Source organism: Dendrobates tinctorius, unplaced genomic scaffold (genome assembly GCF_039654945.1).
Source record: "Dendrobates tinctorius isolate UK_male_01 unplaced genomic scaffold, ASM3965494v1 ptg000265l, whole genome shotgun sequence".
NCBI classification, from domain to species: domain Eukaryota; kingdom Metazoa; phylum Chordata; class Amphibia; order Anura; family Dendrobatidae; genus Dendrobates; species Dendrobates tinctorius.
The window spans coordinates 6,777,052-6,799,046 of record NW_027361932.1 but is presented as its reverse complement, the minus strand read 5'-3'; the positions used below and the strand labels follow the sequence as shown (position 1 = coordinate 6,799,046).

At 42.4% G+C, this 21,995-nt stretch overlaps 1 protein-coding gene across 5 annotated transcripts in view; it reads left to right on the top strand.

Annotated features, from left to right (window-relative positions):
* Positions 1-21,995, top strand: part of TANGO2 (transport and golgi organization 2 homolog) — a 349,095-nt gene that overhangs the window by 281,003 nt on the left and 46,097 nt on the right. For all 5 annotated transcript variants that reach the window (XM_073559053.1, XM_073559054.1, XM_073559055.1 and 2 more), the window contains one exon: positions 5,960-6,030. In XM_073559053.1, the coding sequence (XP_073415154.1) occupies positions 5,960-6,030 (71 nt within the window). The remainder of the gene's footprint in view (positions 1-5,959; positions 6,031-21,995) is intronic.

Sequence of the window (21,995 nt, the reverse complement as noted above, 5' to 3'; positions counted from 1 at the left end):
CTGTCTCTATTTACCATACACTAAGGCTATGTGCCCACGTAGCGTTTTTAATGCAGAATATTCCTGAGCGGAAACGCACACCCTCTTTCCGGGAAAAAGCATGCGTTTTATGAAGCGCTTTTGTAAGCGTTTTTGATGCTTTTGTTAAGCGTTTTTGCATGCGTTTTCCTATGCGTTTTTGCAATACAATTGAATGGATGCGGAAACACGTGCGTTTCCGCAAAATGAATGAACATGCTGCGTTTTTTTCTGCTAAGCGTTTCCGCAGCGGAAAAAAACGCACCATTAGGACAACATGTGCGGATTCCATTATGATTTTATTGGATGCTTTTCTTAAGCGTTTCCACAGCAGAAACGCTTGTCTAAAAGTGCTGCGGAAACGCTGAAAAAACACAACGTGGGCACACAGCCTGAGGCTGTGTGCCCACGTTGCGTTTTTTCAGCGTTTCCGCAGCGCTTTTAGACAAGCATTTCTGCTGCAGAAACGCTTAAGAAAAGCATCTAATGTAATAGAATGGAAAACGCACATGTTGTGCTAATGGTGCATTTTTTTCCTCTGCGGAAACGCTTAGCGGAAAAAAACGCAGCATGTTCATTAATTGTGCGGAATCGCATGCAATTCCGCATACATACACTGTAATTGCAAAAACGCATAGGAAACCGCATTTCAAAACGCTTGAAGCTGTGTGCCCACGTAGCGATTTTTAAGCGTTTTTGGCGCGAAAATGCTGCGAAAATGTTTAAAAATCGTGTACAGAACGCCCCCCATGCATTCCTATGGCATTCCGCACATGCTGTGCTAATGCTGCGCTTTTTTCCACAGCATGGTCATTCTTTTGTGCGGAATCGCAAAGAATTGCCGTGATTCCGACCCATAGGAATGCATGAGAATCGCTTACTTCCCGCATGTGGCTATGCCCACCATGCGGGAAGTTAAGCGTCTCATGTGCGGTTGGTACCCACGGTGTGGAGGAGAGGAGACTGTCCTCCAGGCCCTGGGTACCATACCCCTGTAAAAAAAAGAATAAAAATAAAAAATCGGGGTATATTTACCTTCCGGCGTCACGCGCTGCATTCCCGGCCTCAGCGTTCCCAGTAATGCCTTGCGGCAAGGTCCTGTAATGACGTAGTCTCGCGTGACTCTAGCGGTCTAGCGAGATCGCTATAGCAACGCGAGACCAACGTCCTCACAGGTCTCGCAAGGCATTACTGGGAATGCTGAGGCCCGGGATGGCAGCGCGGGACGTCGGAAGGTAAATATACCCCGATTTTTTAATTTTTTTTAGCATTTTAACATTCTATCTTTTACTATTGATGCCGCATAGGCGGCCTCAACAGTAAAAAGCTGCTCACACTTGTCAAACACTATGTTTGACGAGTGTGACCAACCTGTCAATCACTTTCCAAGCGATGCTTCAAATCGCTTGGAAAGTGCTTTTATATAGCACGCGAAAATCGCGGCAAAATCGCGATCATAATCGCGCGATTTCTGGAAAGGAGTCCGGTTTTTAGTGTCCGGAATAAAACGCTACGTGGGCACATAGCCTGACAATCGCATCAAAAATGCGTGTCAAAAAGCGCATGCGTTTTCCCTGGCAAGGGCATGCGTTTCTGCTCAGGAAAAAAACGCTTGAAAAACGCTACGTGGGCACATAGCCTAAGGGAGATTTTTTATATTGTATGCATTAAATGGAGGTCAAAGGCACAAGGTTGACATGGCCTTACCTGTATGAGTAATCGTTTTAATGCTGCACAATGTTAACATATGTTAGTTCGGTATCCGCTTTGCAGGACCACAACTTTGTCTTGTTCCCTAATATACGAGTATATCAGAGATCTCAATGTAAAGAGAGTTTGTATTCACACTGATGAGTTTTTAGTCTAAAAAAAAAAGGCAAATTAATTTTGTGAGCTGCAGCGCTTTATAGAGAAACCAAGCAACTGCAATATGTCCTGTTGGTGATTTCCAAGGTTTCCATGCTCAAATACACTATATGAATTCCATCTTGCAGACCTATCCCTAAAGCTAGGTGGTCAGCTGTATCTGGAAGATGTAATCCAAGATCAAACGTGGTTACAGCCTATTGAGTGAGGCTGCTGTCTTCTCTCCAGAACAGTAATCATTATGGACTTTCTTGTTAAAGGGTATTTCCAGTTTTACTGCTCTATTGCTAAGTGACAATGAAAAAATAGTTTAGATAGTTTGCCTCCTTCAGTTTATTTTTTCAAAAACAAATGAAAAAAAAAAAAAAAAGATACAAAACTGGAGGAAAAAAAAGGTCCTTTTTGGGCATGAAAGATAAGAGAAACTGATGTGGTAATGTGTCCTTATAAACTCTGTTGTCAGAACAAACTCACTGAAGGATTCTCATTTAAAGCGAATCTATCAGTAGGATTGTGCTCAATAACCTACAGAGAGTGTCAGGTTGGCGCTGTAATACTGATTACGGTAAAATGATACTTTGATTAAAAATCCGTCTTGTCGTTGTTGTTTTAATCATTATTTGCAGTTTTCAGTTAATGAGATTTTCGTGCTTCGGGGTGGCCTGTGGGGGGGATTTATGTGGTGCTCTGCTTATATATTCATCCTTATGGGCTTATGACAGGTCACTGATCCTTCACTGACCTGCCCCCTATTTTACATACTACATAGAATATTGTTTGAAAAAAAAATTAACATTCATCAGGCAGGTGCCGGAGGTCAATTGGATGAAAAAGTCTGAACATAGGTGTAGGTACACATCATGATTTTAAATAATACTGAAGGAATGGTGTTAACCCCTTAACGACCGCCGATTCGCCTTTTAACAGTGGCAGTTAAAGGTTCTTATGCCTCAGCGCCGCTTTTTAACGGCTCTGAGAAATAAGTGTATAGCTCCCCCCACAGTCGGAATTTCTCCAGGGTGTAGGTTACCGGGGGGTTGCTGAGGCTCCAGAGAACATGATTTGGGTCAGTTTTTACCAACCCCAGTGTTGTGATCTTCATTATTAACGGAATAACGGTGACCGCAAAAAAGTCAGATTTCCCAAATTTCTCTCTCCTCTGATGTGATCGCACATCAGAGAGAGAAATGGGGTCCCCCGATTCCCTTCCGGTACCTCTGGTGTCCCTGGACCCTCTCACATCCCCCGTTCCTGTCCCCCAGCCGCTGGGATCTTCTTCCGGGAAGAAAATGGCAGGCACATGCGCAGCGTGCCCGCCGAGTTCAGCCAGCCGTCACCCAGCAACAATAGGAAATTTTTCCTATTGGTCCATTTTGATCATTGTGATAGACCCTATCACAGTAATCAAAATAAAAACTGGAAAATCAAACCCCCCTTTATCACCCCCTTAGGTAAAAATAATAAAATAAAATTTATTTCCATTAGAGTTAGGGTTTGGCTAAAGGTAGGGTTGGGCTAAAGGTAGGGTTGGGCTAAAGGTAGGGTTGGGCTAAAGGTAGGGTTGGGCTAAAGGTAGGGTTGGGCTAAAGGTAGGGTTAGGGTTGGGCCAGGACTAGGATTGGGTTGGGCTTGGGTTAGGGCTGGGCTAGGGTTAGGGGTGTGTTGGGGTTAGAGTTGGAGTTAGAATTGGAGGGGTTCCACTGTTTAGGTACATCAGGGGGTCTCCAAATGCGACATGGCTCCACCATTGATTCCAGGCAATTTTGCGTTCATAAAGTCGAAAAAATTTCACAAACTTTTTGTGAAAAAATTAAAATGTTCATTTGTTTCCTTCCACATTGCTTTAGTTCTAGTGATGCTCCTGGAAGGGTTAATAAACTTCTTGAATGTAGTTTTGTGCACCTTGAGGGATGCAGTTTTTAGAATGGTGTCCCTTTTGGGTATTTTCTGTTATATCGATCCCCCCAAAGTCACTTGAAATGTGAGGTGGTCCTTTAAAAATAGTTTGGTAAATTTTGTTGGAAAAATGAGAAATCGTTGGTCAATATTTAACCCTTATAACGTCCTAACAAAAAAAAATTGTTTCCAAAATTGTGCTGATGTAAAGCTGACATGTGGGAAATGTTATTTATTAACTATTTTGTGTGACACCACTCTCTGATTTAAGTGTACAAAAGTAAAAAGTTTGAAAATTGCAAAATTTTCACAATTTTTGTCAAATTTCAATTTTTTTATTAATAAATGCAAGTTATATCGAAGAAATTTTATCACTAACATGAAGTACAATATGTCACAAAAAAACAGACTCCGAATCAGTGGGATAGGTTGAAGCGTTCCAGAGCTATAACCTCATCAAGTGACAGTGATCAGAATTGTAAAAATTGGCTTGGTCATTAAGTACCAAATTGTCTGTCACTAAGGGGTAAAGGTACAATTAAAGGAAACATGTTAAGTCTCCCAAGACCCCCAGACTGACAGTATTCCTGTATTGTAGTCAAGTGATTGATGTTGAAAAACTCTCCTTTATGTGTAGCAAAAACACTTTTTTATAGTATTGCATATTGTACAAAGGATTATAAACCCAAATATGGGTGAGGTGTCCTGGAAGCCACTGCAAGGCTTTGGAAAACCAAAAACTAATAAGCGTGCCAGGACAAAAGTTGTAACACCAATTGGTTAAAAATTGTTAAACTTTATTAAATACAAAATATAAAAAAGTAATAAGAATCCCAAAATACAAACACTAGGACAAATTGATGAATGAGCAACTGTAGGAACCCTACTAGTGTAAGAAAAAAATATACATATATATTTTTTTTATACTATACTCTGTTCTACTTATGTCCAATACTGTATGGTCATAGACATTGGGTGACTACACTCAAAATAACCAGTATATACTTTGTCTGTTTATATCATGTTGTCGCGACATAACACGTGACGTTCTGAGACATTGTGCCTGCTTTAAATTCAATAATAGTATCGTTCAAATGCGTGCATGGAAGATCCAATGTAATACATGGAGCATAAAAGCAGATCTTTCTTTATTACCTCATAATATCATTTTATATAGGTTATTAGTATTCATGCATTGTAACAATTTAATTGACTCATCTTATATCTAAATATGCGCTGGAATTAGCACACTTCTATTTGGCCAAGTTAACACTTTTGGCACCCAACTTGTGGTTTAGTTGTCATACTATTTCCTCACCCCACCCTCTCAAGTTTAATTTTTCCAACTTTCCTATGTTTTCTCCTAGTCTGTTAGACAAAGACATTCCTAAGGGACACATTATCACACACACATACTGGTTCAAACTCCATCTTGGAAAGCAGTAGAGAATATATGTAGAATATCCACAATAGTCAGAATAGATAAATATAAACCTTCTCACAATCGTGTGTATACATGCTGTCCTAAGAATGGGACTTTTTTATTTCACTGTTGGGAGTTCCTTCAGTTGCACATCCACCGATTTGTCCTTGTGTCTGTATTTTGGGATTTTTATTATATGTTTTATATTTTGTATTTAGTAGAGTTTAAAAATTATTACCCATTTGGTGTTATAACTTTTGTCCTGGCACACTTTTTTGTTTTTGGTTTTCCTATCGCGTATTATATACAAATTAGCCAGCACCAGTCTAGCAGGGACACAGCGCGGCGGCGGCAGCACCCGAGGGACCCAGCGCGGCGGCGGCAGCACCCGGGGGACCCAGCGCGGTGGCACAATAAAAGGTACATTTGCATTGTAAGACGCACCCCTATTTTCCCCCCAAATTTTGGGGAAAAAGGTGTGTCTTACAAAGCGAAAAATACATATTCTGGGGAAACCTTATTTTATACCAATATTTCACATGAATAATTCCCTTTGCTCTGCATTTTATGTAATATAATGATATTCCATTTCGTGTGATCTTTCTTTAGTGTCAGGAGAATAAAGAATGCGTTACTTTGCAATTGACCTTGAGCCTCCTGCTGTTTGATTTGCTGTCTTATTTTATAGCTCTTTTTTAAGAAACTTATGGTTACTATAAGAGAAAAAGATAACGTGCATTTTACTTTTTTATATAGTAACACAAAGGGAGATGTAGTTTACTATTATGGATCCAAAGGAGAGCAAGAGCCAATCCAACTAAAACCTGGTGAGTCATTATCTTTTATTATCAAGTATATTATTTGTGAATTGCTACAGAGAATATATTCAGTATGAAATGACCTATTTTCTGTTGTTACTTTTAAATATTCTACTGTAATATAATATGGTAGTCCTTCTGTACCCCTTTTTTTGTATAATATGCAAAGACTTTGAAGTTCAAATGTCTGTGAGCACTCATTCTTGCATACATGTTGCACTGCAGTGATTTACGGACCGGCCTTGAGTCTCCAGTCACCAAATTGACAGTATCATAGACATATTTGAGCTTGTCAAATTTAGGTCAAGAAATCTTGTCCGTGAATCATGACCCATACTCAGACTTTGACCCTTGGATGTCTGATTTTGTCCTTAGGCTAGGTTTACATATATACAGTGCTCTACGCTAAGCGCTGCTTTTGGGGGTTACCATCTAGAAGACAGACACAGGTAGGATGGAGGCCAAATAGAGTTGAAAGTGACATTTTCTGCCCCATTATGCTAAATGGCTACATCGAAGCTCTGCAGGATGTTCTGTGTGAATTTGGAGATTTAGACAGAAACTTCAATTCAGTGTTCAAAGTAAAGCACTGCATAAATGTGAACTTAGCCCAAGTTGTACTGACGTTTTCTGTATATTAAAAAGTTATACAAGTTTGTCTTATATTGGTGTTTTCATCAACAGATACCTGATAATTTTTTTATTTTTAATAAGCTGAAATATTTTTCTGATCTTTTTATCACTTTCTTAATTTGTATGAGTGTTTTTGTAATTTTTTTTTATTCTTGATATTGAAGTAAATATACCTCAAATTTCATTATTACTAGATTTAGATAGGAAAAAGTGTTAAAAAGAACATCACAAAGTTTAATATCAGCCACAAGGCACATGTAAAATCTATGATTCAACAGCTAAAGATCAAGGACATACAGATAAGATCTTCTACATGTTGAGGCAGCCTAACTATTGCTCAGGCAGATATAGATGGCCTTTTTTGTTTTGTAGAATCCAAATCATACTGTATTTCTATTGCACAGTACTTATATCCACAAATAATGCCAATAAATATAACACAGTAGTCTTATTAAAAATTATTTTCTAGATTGATTTAACCTTCTAGTATGCAAGCAGTGAAATTTTGTGGCGCTTGGTACTAGGCTACATAGTCACTGGCTACATAGTGCTCAATTAGCAACAGTGGTATACAAAAGCATTGACAATGCTTTAGGATCTAATATTCACATGATCGCTGGGTGCCTGGTCAGCATAGTAGAGCTGCTGGGTCCTAGCAGCCACAGATCAGCTCTGCTAGGAGTATGTGGCATAACAAGAGATAGTTTTCCTCTTTAACTGAGGCTCCTGTGGATGACCTGGTTACCGTGGAAAATTAATAATAAAGAAAGCAAAATATGCTCACCAAAGAATTTTTGTGATTTCGTCATGGACATATTGTTTATATATATGTGCCATGCAAAAAGTTTTAGGCAGGTTTGGGGAGAATGCTGCTTTAACAAAAAAAAAAGTATTAATAGTTTATTTATCAATTATCCAAGTGCAAAATTAATTTAAGAGAAAATTAACATCAATTTTGGGGTGACCACCCTTTACCGTCAAAACAGCAGCATCAATTCTTTTGCGTACAATTGCACAAAATCAGAGATTTTGTAGGATCACAGTTTAAAATACTTGAATAATTGAAAAAACTTGACTATAACAGAATACAATTTATTTGCCAAAGAGTTGGAGAGCTGCACATTAATGTGTCTGCAGGCAATAGTGAAGCATGGTGGAAGTTCCTCAAAAGTTTGGGGCTGTTTTAACTTCTCGTATGTGTTTTATTTTGAAAACCCATTTTTGCAGGATAAAGTCCAAGCAATTTAATGATAGAAAAAAATCTAAAGCTTTGGAAATATAGAGCGAATGAGATGAACAAGGACGGCAGTTTGCCAGGTGGATAATTCTACTGATATTATCTCTAGATTGGTAATATGGGATAAATATCATTAGATCTCTATACAGCTGTGTGAAAAAGTATTTGTCCCTTCCGGATTTTCTATTCTTTTGCATATTTTTCACACTTAAAAGTTTCAGATCACCAAGCAAATTTAAATATTAGACAAAGATAACACAAGTAAATATAAAATGCAGTTTTTAAATGAAGCTCTTTATTATTAAGGGAAAAATAAATCCATACCTACAGGGCTTTCTGTGAAAAAGTGATTGTCCCCTAAACCTAATAACAGTTGTGCCACCCATAGCAGCAACAACCACACTCAAGCATTTTCAATAACTGGCAATGAGTCTCTTACAACGCTCTGGAGGAATTATGGCACACTTATCTTTGCAGAATTCTTGTAATTCAGCTACATTGGAGAGTTTCCGAGCATGAACGGCCTTTTTCAGGTCATGCCACAGCATCTCAATTGGATTAAGGTCAGGACTTTGACTAGGCCCCCAAAAGTCTTAATTTTCTTTTGCTTAATCCATTCAGAGGTGGGCTTGCTGGTGTGTTTTGGATCATTGTCCTGCTACATAACGCAAGTGTGCTTCAGCTTGAGGTCACAAGCAGATGGCTGGACATTCTTCTTCAGGATTTTTTGGTAGACAGCAGAATTTATGGTTCCATTTGCCACATCGTCTTCCAGGTACTTATGCAGCAAAACAGCCCCAGTGCTGTTGGTATTATGTTCCTTTTCTGAAATGCTGTTACTTATACACGCAAGATGTAATTGGACACATACCTTCCAAAAAGTTCAACTTTTGTCTCGTTAGTCCATAGAGTAATCTCACAAAAGACTTGGGGATCATGAAGATATTTTCTAGCAAAACTGAGATGAGCTTTTATGTTATTGTTCAGCAGTGGTTAGTGTTCAGCAGTGGTTTTCGTCTTGGAACTCTGCCATGCAGGATATTTTTGCCCAGTCTCTTTCTTAAGGTGGTATCATGAGCACTGACCTTAACTGAGGCAAGTGAGGCCTGCAGTTCTTTAGATGTTATTGTGGGGGTCTTTTGTGACCTTTTGGATAAGTAGTCACTGCGCTCTTGGGGTAATTTTCCTCTGCCGGCCACTCCTGGGAAGATTCACCACTGTTCCATGTTTTCTCCATTTGTGGATAATGGCTTTCACTGTGGTTCACTGGAGTCCCAAAGCTTTTTAAATGGTTTCATAACCTTCATAACCTTCTCCAGACTGATGGATCTCAGTTACTTTGTTTCTCATTTGTTCCTGAATTTCTTTGGATCGCAGCATGATGTCTTGAGGACCTTTTGGTCTACTTCACTTTGTCAGGCAGGACCTGATTTCTTGAGGGAGAATAGGTGTGGCAGTAATCAGGTGTAGCTGTGACTACGAAATTTGAACTCAGTTACCCAAAGATGTTATAAACTTCAGTTAATTTGTTTTAAGGTGGGACTATCACTTTTTCACACGTGGCCCTATAGATTTGGATTTCTTTTTCCGTTAATAATAAAGGCCTTCATTTAAAAACTACATTCTGTTGTTTTTGTGTAATATTTAAATTTGTTTGGTGATCTGAATCATTTAAGTGTGACAAACATGCAAAAGAATAGGAAATTCAGGAATGGGGCAAACACTTTTTCACACAACTGTATATTGTAGAGAGGTGAGGAATGAGTTGAATGTATTGGCTGGAAATTATGCCCAAAGCGTATTGTCATTTTTTAGCAATGAAATAAGGTGGACGTTATTTATTTCCAGATCACCTTTATTATACTTGGGGTACCATGACTATTTGAGCTAGTTTAGGCTAGTTTCACTCTAGCGTTTATTCCACGTAGCGCACGGCGCCACTAAGCCCTGCCCCCTGCCAGCTCCCTGCCTGCCCCATCCGGTCATCGCCGCCTACTATCGCACATGGACGCTTGCGATCTGCGCACCCTATCTTTAGCATAGGGTGCGCAGATCGTGCGCTGGCCGTGCGCTAGTAGGATTTTGGCGTGCGCTGCGCACTTTTGAAGGTGCGCCGAGCACGCCGAAAATGCAACATGCTGCGTTCGGCGCACACGGGCGCACCTTCAAAAGTGCGCAGCGCACGCCAAATCCTATTAGCGCACGGCCAGCGCACGATCTGCGCACCCTTTGCTAATGATAGGGTGCGCAGATCGCAAGCGTCCATGTGCGATAGTAGGCGGCGATGACCGGATGGGACGGGCAGGGAGCCGGCAGGGGGCGGGGCTTAGTGGCGCCGTGCGCTGCGTGGAATAAACGCTAGTGTGAAACTAGTCTTAGAGATTAGGTTTCAGGTGGAGTCAGATTTAATGGTGAGGATTTTTTTCTTATAGTTATGTAATAAAATTTGTTTTATATGTAAAAAAATGCAGAAGCTATTAAAAAATGCTACAATGTAAGAATGCTTTCATAACTACAAGTGTTAATGGTCGACGCTGGTTTCTAATGTAAACATCGGGTATCCAGGAGCCGCGGCTCTTGGATACACGCTGGTTTCCAAGGTACACATCGGGTATCTAAGAGCCGCGCGGCTCCTGGAAACCCGCTGTTTACCTTGGAAACCAGCGTGTACGCCGGTTTCCAAGGTAAACAGCGGGTATCCAAGAGCTGCGGCTCCTGGATACCCGATGTTTACATTAGAAACCAGCGTCGCTGATCGCTGGTCTCTGGCTGCCACACTCAGCGATGCGTGCTGGCCAGCGGGAGACCAGCGATCGAAAAATGGCCCAGGCCGATCGAGGACGATCAGCGATAACCGGCAGTAATTTTTTTATATATATTTTAGCACTAGCTTTTCTCCCACTTCTTGTTTTTTTTTTCAGAACGTGTCTATCACAAATATTTATAATTAGTGATGAGCGAGTATACTTATTGCTCGGGTTTTTTTGAGCATGCTCAGGTGTCCTCCGAATATTTTGGTGTGCTCGGAGATTTAGTTTTCATCGTCTTATCTGCATGATTTGCGACTTGCAGACAGGCTGAATACATGTGTGGAATGCCTGTTTGTTAGGGAATTCCCACATGTATTCAGCCTGTCTGCAAGTCGCAAATCATGCAGATAAGATGACGAAAACTAAATTTCCGAGCACGTCAAAATACTCGGAAGACACCCGAGCATGCTCGGGAAAACTCGAGCAACAAGTATACTCGCTCATTTACTATATATAATCCTTTTGATTTCCTTGTGGTTGGCATCTAGACTCGCAGCAGTTACAAACCCTTTTACTCAGGCGCCATTTTATCTCTCTCCTTCATTTTTTGTTTTTACCAATTTTTCCCTGTAGCTGGATATTTCCTTCTTGTGAATTGCCCCCTATATACAGTATGAGCCTGCACATCGCTTCCTATATACAGTATGAGCCTCCTCGTCACTTCCTGTATACATTATGAGCCCACATATAGCCTCCTGAATACAGTGTTTGCCTCCTATATACATTATGAGCCTCAACATTGCTTCCTATATACAGTATGAGGCCGCATATAGCCTCCTATATACAGTATGAGCCCACATATAACCTCCTGAATAGTGTTTTCCTCCTATATACAGTGCGAGTCCCCATATAGCCTATTATATACAGTATGAGCCCCTATATAGCCTCCTATATCTAACTGCATTCACCTCGGTATCATTCATTTTCTATGAGACTGCTCTGTTCTCATATTGTGCATTTTTGCATTTAGTAGGGCTTAAACGAATTATTGTGCTTGTTACAAAACAACTCTGTAGATGCGCTCACTTATTAGACTTTGGTTGGGGCCACTTTAAAATATAATATTGGTCCTGTCTAGTGACAAGTTTATTTTACAGGCTTCTGGAGAAAGGCACAATGCTAGTCATTCAAGAGTTAATTCTTTGGAACACTGAGAGGGATTTTCTAGTCAATGAAACCACAGTATAAAACACCTGTGGTAACTATGGCAACTGCGCTGATGTCATAAACACATGCATCTGTGATACAGGAGAAGATTCCAGAACCACAAGTCATTCTGCCATAGGAGGAGCCGTACTTGATGTGTCTGGAGACCTGGAGCTTCATCACTCCACAATGGGAGGAAGGGGACACCGCCTAGCCAGCCAGATCAGCCATAGCGCCTAGCCAGCCAGATCAGCCATACCGCCTAGCCAGCCAGATCAGCCTTACCGCCTAGCCAGCCAGATCAGCCATAGCGCCTAGCCAGCCAGATCAGCCATACCGCCTAGCCAGCCAGATCAGCCATAACGCCTAACCAGCCAGATCAATGGGGTGACAGATGTTGCAGCCAGATCTCCCTCACGTCCGGCACTCGCCGCCTTCATCTTTATATGGACGGCCTGGAGAGGTCGCTTTAGGCTTCTCCATAACATATGATACAATGTACAAATTCTGGTACAATTTGCTGTTACATGTTGGCATTAACCTTCTAAGCCCAAGGGAAGGGCAGTCCTACAGCCATGGTTCCCTAGAGGTTTCCACCACAGGTGGTTTTTCCTCTCCTGAGTGCTGAAGGATGATTCTTCGTGAGTCGGGGGTTCTGCCATTTTCAGTGTCTTTTCATAGTAATTGGCTGATTCTAAATTTCAGACACTGAATGAAATAATAATTATGAGATTTGGAATAAAATTCGGTCGAGTTAACATCCAATGAAAGTGTTTTGTGTGTGTCTTTCACAATCCTGGGTTGGTGGGATTTTGTTGGGGATCAGGATCCAGCATCTATGATCAAGCCACGAAGCCAGATATGGAGTCGGAGCAATTTAACCCTGCGCTGGAAGACAGGACGCAGCAGAGATGACAGTGTTACTTCGCAATTAGCACAAGTTCACATTCTTCTTTGCATTCAGATACTCGAGGGGATTCAGGGCCGAATTGGGACTAAAAAGCAGCCCTTGTACACAAAATTCTCCAGCCCACATACAATAAGTGCCCTCAACCCATCGTAGAACACTGATAGGTCATGTAGGATTTTGCTTTATCCGTTACCAGGGCTGGAACAAAGTATTTTGGTGCCCAAGGCAGATGAAGCCGAAAGCTCCCATTTTGCCTTTCTACCCAGCTACAGCTAATTCTTCCCTTTTTCGTTAGGTCTATGACATCATGTGATTAATAACTGACAAGCTGAATCCTTCTAAGTCAGGCACATATACATTTGTATCTCATGAACCTACAACTCCCAGTATGTCCTTAACAATGGTAAGGAGATGTTGGAAGTTATCAGTCTTTATCAGACTGCGGACTATACAGGAACCACAGTACTGATGAGACGCAGCCAGTATCCACAAGTAAAAATGGACATCCTGCTACCTTATAAGTGACCTCTTCTCTGACTGAGTCTTTTCTTTCTTTAGTCTCCATCTTGTCCAGACGCCATTATGACTTTCCTCATCCACATCTCGTTTCATTAGATTTCCCTCTTCTCCAGTCTCCTGCAGCACATCCCGACACTGAGTACTTTAAAAATTAGTGTTATTAAAATGCTCCTGAATAAAAAATATCTGTCCATATTATGACCTAAATAAGCCTCCTATAGTATATGGCCTCCACACTGTCCTGTTGTCCATCTGTTCAGAGATGGTAGCTGGGAAAACACAGAATAACAGCTGAAACAATATCATCAGAACAGAAAGCAGGTTACAGTCACAATATGCCAAAAACAGCCCTATGCCTTAAATAAGGGGATTATAAAAGTGAGCACAATGGACGCTAACAACATGGAATTATCTACTAAAGACAAGGAGTCAACAATCCACCAAGAAAATATAACAATATTTTGTATCATTAAATTGTAACATCAAGAAGGTATATATATATATATACATATATCAGTTCCCCATATATTCAACTAATTGGGGATTCAATTGTGGCATGCCTTAATATGACTGGGGATCGTCTTTAATGTGCTCACACCATCCACATCATGTGCGGTGAGTTTTTACATGTAGTTCCCGGGATGTAAGGTCAATATAAATCAGATTACAAGTACATATGGCATAATACACAACACAAAGTATTTTCTCATGGCACTTGTCAGTTTAAGATTAACTGATTAGTTTTTGCCGGTATTAGATTAGGTCATGCACAATATCACTTACCAATGTATTGTCTATGCTTAGCCTAGAAACGTATTAGCGTATAGCCATTATTTATGTGCCCATACCTAAGATGGAGTCTGGCCAGGATGCCTGTGATGTGATGCGCATCAGAGCATTGCCAAATGCACCTTTTCATTGACACCTGACCATCAGTGATGTCACAGGGAATTTCCGCTTGACCCCCGCCGTGTCACCTAGGTCGCCGAAGTGATGTAATCTCCGCAGAGGCGTAGCTAGGCTTTCAGCTCAGGGGGGGCAAAACATCTGAGTGGGCATCTAACAGGAGGACATATCATTGGTGACTCTTCATTAACATGCAAGTGAAGGCGCACAATGTAGGGCATAGAGCGATCCTGTGGAGGTCATATGGGCTTTGTGGAGGTGTTCATCAGATGCACAAAAGGAAATTTTCTGCTCACCCCTCTTCACTCCTAATCACACCTCCGACGCACGGAAACACCCTGACCCGGGTGTATAGTGCATGCACAACATAGAAAAAGATTTTCCAGCGTCTCCAGGAGATAAAATAACAATTGCTTTATTGAAAATATAAAATCTTCTTACCATCAAGTAAAAACAACATAAAGAGGCATATGGAGGGGAGCACTTTCCTACGCGTTTCACCCTGATTCCATGATTAAGCCCTTTCAGGGTGAAACGCGTAGGAAAGTGCTCCCCTCCATATGCCTCTTTATGTTGTTTTTACTTGATGGTAAGAAGATTTTATATTTTCAATAAAGCAATTGTTATTTTATCTCCTGGAGACGCTGGAAAATCTTTTTCTATGTTGTGCGTGTTCATCAGATGGGTTCAGTTGTACACTGCTCCTAGGGCTAGAGTACGTGTCAATGGGCAGCTGTCTGAGTTCTTGTATAGGGGCACACGACATGGGTGCCCCCTGTTCCCTTTGCTGTTTGCTATAGCAGTTGAGCCACTGGCGGTGATACAGCGGGAACAAACTATTGTAGGATTTAAATATAGAACACATGAGGAAAAGGTGGCCCGTTAAATTGACGACATGTTGTTCTTGGGGGATGTGGGGTACTCCTTTGGGGGCAGTCAAGGCTTAATTTGAACCCATTGTTGGGCAAATTTAAGCAAAAAAATAACGGCATGGAGGAAACTAAACTTAACAATGGCTGGGCGTGCAAATATAATTAAGATGATCCTCAGCTCCTGTATGTGTTGCACAATGCACATGTTTGGTTGCCTCAGAATAGATTTTACAGGATTAATGCCATCTTTCGTGACTTGATATGTAAAGGAGGCCGAGCGTGTATTAAGCTAGAACTGTGGCAACAGCCTAAGGATGGTGGGGACCTGGCTGTTCCCAACCCATGGCTGTATTACTTTGGGTCTCAATGCCAGCACTTGGTGGAATGGGGGATCACAATTTCACTAGTTCAGTGGGGAAGGTTATTTCTCCTGTGGTGGGGAGTGGCCCGTTGTTGGCTGCCTTGGAGGCGGGTAGATTTCGGTTGACTCCTAGGAGGTTTCCAATATTGGTGTAGCTTGAGAAACTGTGGAAAAAATTAAGCAGTGGAGGGAAATAGGGGAATACACAAGATACACATCCATTTGGCATGACCCACGATTGACCGAATTGTTAAACTTTCGGAATTTTGGACCGTGGAGGAGAATAGGTATATGGTATATGTCGCAGCTGCTTGACAGTGGGACGTTTAAAACATTTGAAGCACTCAGGAAAGAATTCCCTTTGGAGCCTTCTATGTTCTATCAGTATTTGCAGTTGCGGCACGCATTTTCTAGACAGTGGAGAAGGTCACTGATTGTGATACAGAGTGACAGTATGCTGAATATTGGTTCACAGAGGAGCCCTAAAGGTTATTTATATCACTAATTTACAAGGGATTGTTGGAAACGTTTCTGGATAGACATCCGATGATGCCGAGAGCTAAATGGACGAGGGATTTGGGAGAAATAACGGATGACCAATGGGAGTCGATTCTACAATATGTCCCTAAAATATCTATAAGCGAGTCTGGGAGGGTATCGCAGTTATTCACCTTGCATAGGGTATACAGGACCCCTGTGTGGATGAAAAAGGCCGGACTACGTGCAGACTCTAATTGTCTGAGGTGTACAATGGAAGAAGCTGATAGCCTTCACATGCTGTGGTCCTGTTCCAGATTGCAGGCATATTGGATAGTGGTCCTAAATTTAATAGAAAAAGTGATGGGCACATGTGTTTCTCGAGATCCATTGACATGCATTTTAGGATATGTGGAGGGGGTGGCTACGGATAGATGGGGCAGACTTGCAATAGTCAGAATGCTTTATGTTGCAAGGAAGACTATTACACTGCACTGGCTAGATGAAAATCCTACTACAAAAGGAGTTTGTGAATAGAGTTAACGTAATTCTTATGGAGCAAAGCGTTTACATGAAGAGGGGTACAATGAATCAATACGAAACATTTGGGGGTGCTGGTTGGACTTTCCAGGGCTGGCCTCTTTAGATCTTGTCAGAGATAGGATACTAGGGTTCAGAGGCGTAGCTAGGGTTTTGGTTCAGGGGGGAAGAAACTTCTGAGTGGGCCCCTAACTAGGTAACTTGGATTACAACTCGGTGTGGCACCCTAATAGTGGATGTAGGAGATGACTGCGCTGTTAATGAAAATAATCCCTATATAAAGACCAATATTGATATTATCACCATATGGTCAGTGGTAAATACAAGTCCTACAAAACATATAAGTGGTTACTGCACAGTTATAGTTGGTGTCTTACCGCTGACGATCTTTCTGATGGAATCGTTCACTTTACACTTTTCCATCTGGCCCAGACCGACATGACAACTCCTCCAGCCACGACTCTGCTACAGCGAATACAACGACATGTTTCACTTCTCAAATTCCAGCTCCATCACCATGTATCCCCAACCTGCACAAACCCCTCATCCTGCTGATACCCCAATGCTGAGCTGCTGCTGCCATATGTGTCCCTATTACTGCACCTGATACCCCAATGCTGAGCCACTACTGCCATATGTGTCCCTATTACTGCACCTGATACCCCAATGCTGAGCCCTGCTGCCGTATATGTCCCTATTACTTCACCTGATACCCCAATGCTGAGCCACTACTGCCATATGTGTCCCTATTACTGCACCTGATACCCCAATGCTGAGCCGCTGCTGCCGCATGTGTCCCTATTACTGAACCTGGTACCTCCTATACACATATGGCTCTGCTACGTACACCTTGTACACACGCGGCTCTGCTACGTACACGCTGTACACACGCGGCTCTGCTACGTACACGCTGTACACACGCGGCTCCGCTCCGTACACGCTGTACACATGCGGCTCCGCTCCGTACACCTTGTACACACACGGCTCCGCTGCGTACACCTTGTACACTAACGGCTCCACTCGCCCCATACACACACGGCTCCGCTCCTCCGTACACCTCATACATGCATATCTCTGCTCCGTACACCTTCTACACACACAGCTCCGCTCCTCCGTACACCTCGTACATGCATATCTCTGCTCCGTACATGTTCTACACACACGGCTCCGCTCTGTACACCTCATACACACGCAGCTCTGCTACATCCACCCTGTAAACCCCTCCTGACCCAACACAGAAACTTCACCTCATCCAGCACTATGACAACCAGCACAGCAGAGTCCTGCAGCCACTGAAGCCCCTGATCATGTGACCCCTGACGCCGCCCCTCCTGTGACCTTATCACAGGTCCTGTGTGCACAGAATAGCCCAGGGCGACATTGCTGGCTGAGAGGTGGGGGGCCCACTGCTGGCATCGGGGCCCTCCACCGCCTTCTCAGGGGCCCATAGCGGCCAGGCAGCAGAGTAGGAAGATTGATTCTCCCTGCTCTGCCGCAGAATAGCGATGTAGTGTAGTGTAGCTCCGGTGGACCCCCTCAGAGCGCGGGGCCCGGAGCCACCGCCCCCCCTGCCCCCCCGGTAGCTACGCTACTGCTAGGGTTGTAAGAATGTGTGCAACATGTAATACCTAGACACAGATTTTGGAAGCGTGAAGGGGGGGAGGGATAGGGAAGGGTTCTGCTTTTTGTTTGTTTAGGGGGTTCTGTTTTTGCTTTTACTGTATTCTCTTTTAAAAAATTAAAGTAATACTGTCTATATACTTTTGCATGTATATGTATGTAATGTCATTTTCTTTGCTTTCCTCAATAGAAATTATTTGATTTAAAAGACTCAAGACGAGGTGGTTTTGCAGGACTCTGCTTGAGATTCCTCCTCGTCTGAGAAGGACTCAGGGATGGGCCATTGCTTTCCACTGGAGGAGGTAGATAACCTGGTAAAGGCAGTAAGAACCACAATGGGGTTAGTCGATCAGAAGGCTAAAAATCCGTCCAAGACATAATGTTCCAGCCCCTGAGTCCTCAACATTGTAAAACCAGGCCTAAAGCTGGAATTCCTCACACATCCTCCAGAGGAGTTTGTGTTGACATCCTCACGGACAAGTTCACCAGAGCAACAGGCGTTCAAGTCGGAAATCGTGACCCTACTAAGCAAGAATGTTCTGCTAGAGGTTCCTCCGAAGGAGTGGGGGAAAGGGTTTTATTCACCCCTATTCTTGATTAAGAAACTGGACTGTTCTTACAGAGTTAGAATCAACCTGAGAACTCTGAACAGGTTTTTGAAAATCCCCACATTCAGGATGAAGTCAGTAAAGTCAGCAGTGAGACTTCTCTTCCCACAATGTTAAATGGCAGTGCTCAACCTAAAGGATGCATATTATCACGTGCCAATACACAAGAGCTTCCAAAAATATCTTAGGGTGGTAGTGATGATAGATGGGCCACACGGCACTTCTAGGACAGTCCGCTACCCTTTGGCCTAGTAGTAGCACCTTGGGTATTCACAAAGTTGATATCAGAAGTCACAGCCAACCTTAGGGAAGAGACTTCCTCATAGTGGGGTTACTCATACAGTCACTGTCGACATCAAGTAGGAGCAATATTAGATACCTTAAAAAGGTTAGGATGGCTTTAAAATGGAGAAAAATCAAGATTGAACCCAGAAAGATAACAGACTTGCTTAGGGCTCTTTATAGATTCCAACCGCCAGGAGTGCCGCTTACAGTGCAGAAGTGGGGAAAAGTAATTGGTCTGGTGTCTATAGCAAGACAGGAACCAGCAATGACCCTCAGAAGAATAATGTCCCTACCGGACTCTCTCACCTACTGTATTCCAGCAGTAAAGTGGGCTCAGGCTCATTCAAGGAAATTACAGTGGTATGTCCTAGAGAGCGAAAGAGCCTTACTGAGGAATCTAAAAGGCTATCTAGTACTATCTCAGCAGGTGATACACTCCCTTCACTGGTGGAATGGATTGAACTCAGCCCAGGAAGGCGTCCCTTGGATTTTTTTTATATAATCTTTATTTTTATATAGCGCTAACATATTTTGCAGCGCTTTACAGTTTGCGCACATTATCATCGCTGTCCCTGATGGGGCTCACAATCTAAATTCCCTATCAGTATGTCTTTGGAATGTGGGTGGAAACCGGAGTACCTTTAGGAAACCTATGCAAACACAGGGAGAACATACAAACTCCTTGCAGATGTTGTCCTTGGTGGGATTTGAACCCAGGACCCAAGCGCTGCAAGGATGCAGTGCTAACCACTGAGCCACCGTGCTGCCTGTCATCTCTAAGTTGGTCACCACAGATGCCAGTCCCAGGGGGTTGGGGGCCCATTTAGACAACCAGGTAGTACAGGGGAATTGGTCACCAGACGAAAGGAAGTAGTCCTCTAACATGTGGGAACCTCTGGCGGTGGAGAGAGCACTACAGAAGTTTTTGCCATACCTGCAGGGCCACCACGCAAGGATACTTTCAGACAACCAGGTCGCGGTATATATCAACCATCAGGGAGGTACTCGCTCCAGGACCTTGATGTGGATTTCAGGACGGAGCTTCACACAGGCAGAGGCGAACATCCAGTCATTGTCTGCTCTACACATCAAAGGGAAGGACAATGTCAAGGCAGACTTTCTGAGCAGCTGGCAACTGCGTCAGGGAGAATGGTCCCTGAAGGGGATCAGTGTGTAACCAGATTGTAGCCATGTGGGGTCATCCAGAGATCGATCCCTTTGCCACCAGGAGGGTCGAGAAGTTTTGCTCTCTGAATCCGAGATGGAACATTCACAATGTAGACACTTTCCTGATCAGCTAGGACTTTGGTCTAGCGTATGCTTTTCCTCCAGTCTGTCTGATCCCAGCGGTGCTGAGGAAGATCAGAGAAGAGGGAGCGAGAGTGGTCCTCATAGCTCCCTTATGGCCCAGGAGACCCTGGTTCTTATGGATCAGAAGGATGTCTCTCATAGAACCCTTGATTCTCCCAGAGACCCCAGACCTTCTATCTCAGGGGCCTATATTCCATCATCAAGTGAAGGGCCTACATTTAACAGCCTGGAACTTGAGAGGTCATTATTAGAAGGTAGGGCGTTCTCTTCAGGTCTAGTTTCCAACCTTTTATAGGCACTATAGACTGGATCTATCTGCTTCCTCTGACCTCATGTTTGGTGGAAGGGTTCTTCAGGCTGTGGTCCCTCCCTAGACTACACTGGGTCTCTGTAAATCTCTCTTTGGTGCTGTCATGGCTGACAGAATAACATGTATATTATTTACCAGTAATGTGTTTTTTCGGAACCCATGACAGCACGCTTATATTCCCACCCCTTTATTCTCTTAACAAAGTTATCACTTTCTTGGGAGTGGTTTAATTTTTTTTGGAGAGAGTGAATATAGTATTAAAGTTGTCATTTTATGTTGTGTACACTAATCTTGGAGGTCCTCTCATGAGGGAGGTCCTCTCATGCTCTGTAATCCACTGATGCAGAGAGAGGCACCGCCCTTTTTATCTTGAAGGTTTCTTGTCCTCGATAGGCGGATCCCCTCTCTTTCGTTGGTGCTGTCACGGGTTCTGAAACTACACTTTACCGGTAAGTAGTGTTGAGCGATACCGTTCGATACCCAAAAATATCGTATCGGATGGTATCGCCCGATACGAAAAAAATATCGGGTATCGCCGATTCCGATACCGGAAGTCCCATTCAAGTCAATGGGACTTCCGGTATCGGAATTAAAAAAAGGCCTTTATTTCCTTGTTGGCTAATTCTACATAATTGAAAACAAATAAGAATCATGTAGAATGTATTGTGGGAGGTGGAGGAGACATTAAAAGCATAGTGGTTTATTCAAATCACATGGCATAGCATTAATTCCAATTTTTTTTTTAAAGACGTTCGGAGTTAAAAAGATATTGACTATGTTAACTTTTTTATATTTAGTCAGATATGTATGTTTCACAACTTCCATGCTCTTCACCTTCTTTTGTACTTCTCCCACACTTTCTCCTTCATGATCCGCAGCAGTAGCATTTTTTTCATCAACTTTTTCTTCACCTTATTCATCTTCTTCTTCTTCACCTTCTTCCCATTAATTTTTTTTTTCCATTCTTCATATTCTTCTTATTCAGCTATTATTAATTTTCATATGCTATTTCTTCATCTTCTTCCTATTCTTCTTTTTCTTCATTTTCTTATGGTGACAGGCATTCCTGTAGTACTTATCTATAAAAGTTATAAGATTACACCTTACGTTCTGCCTGTCACAAAAGATTTACAACAGGATTTGTCCGCGTTCAGTTTGGCCTGCAGCAGCAGGCATTTTCCAGGGGCACCACGAGGAGGAACGGACTCACCCCCATTTACTGCTTAGTCTTCTTCTGCTTATAATTTTAATTTCTTCTATGCTGATTTTTTGTCTTATGCTTAATGTTCTTCTGCTTTCTGTTCTTCTGCTTTTGCTTCTTCTGCTTCTTGTTCTTCTGTCTTTTGTTCTGTATCTTGGTGGTTGTCTTCATGTTCTTTGTCCTCCTTATCTTATTATTTAGGGTCATATTTCTGGTCTTCTTTGGTGT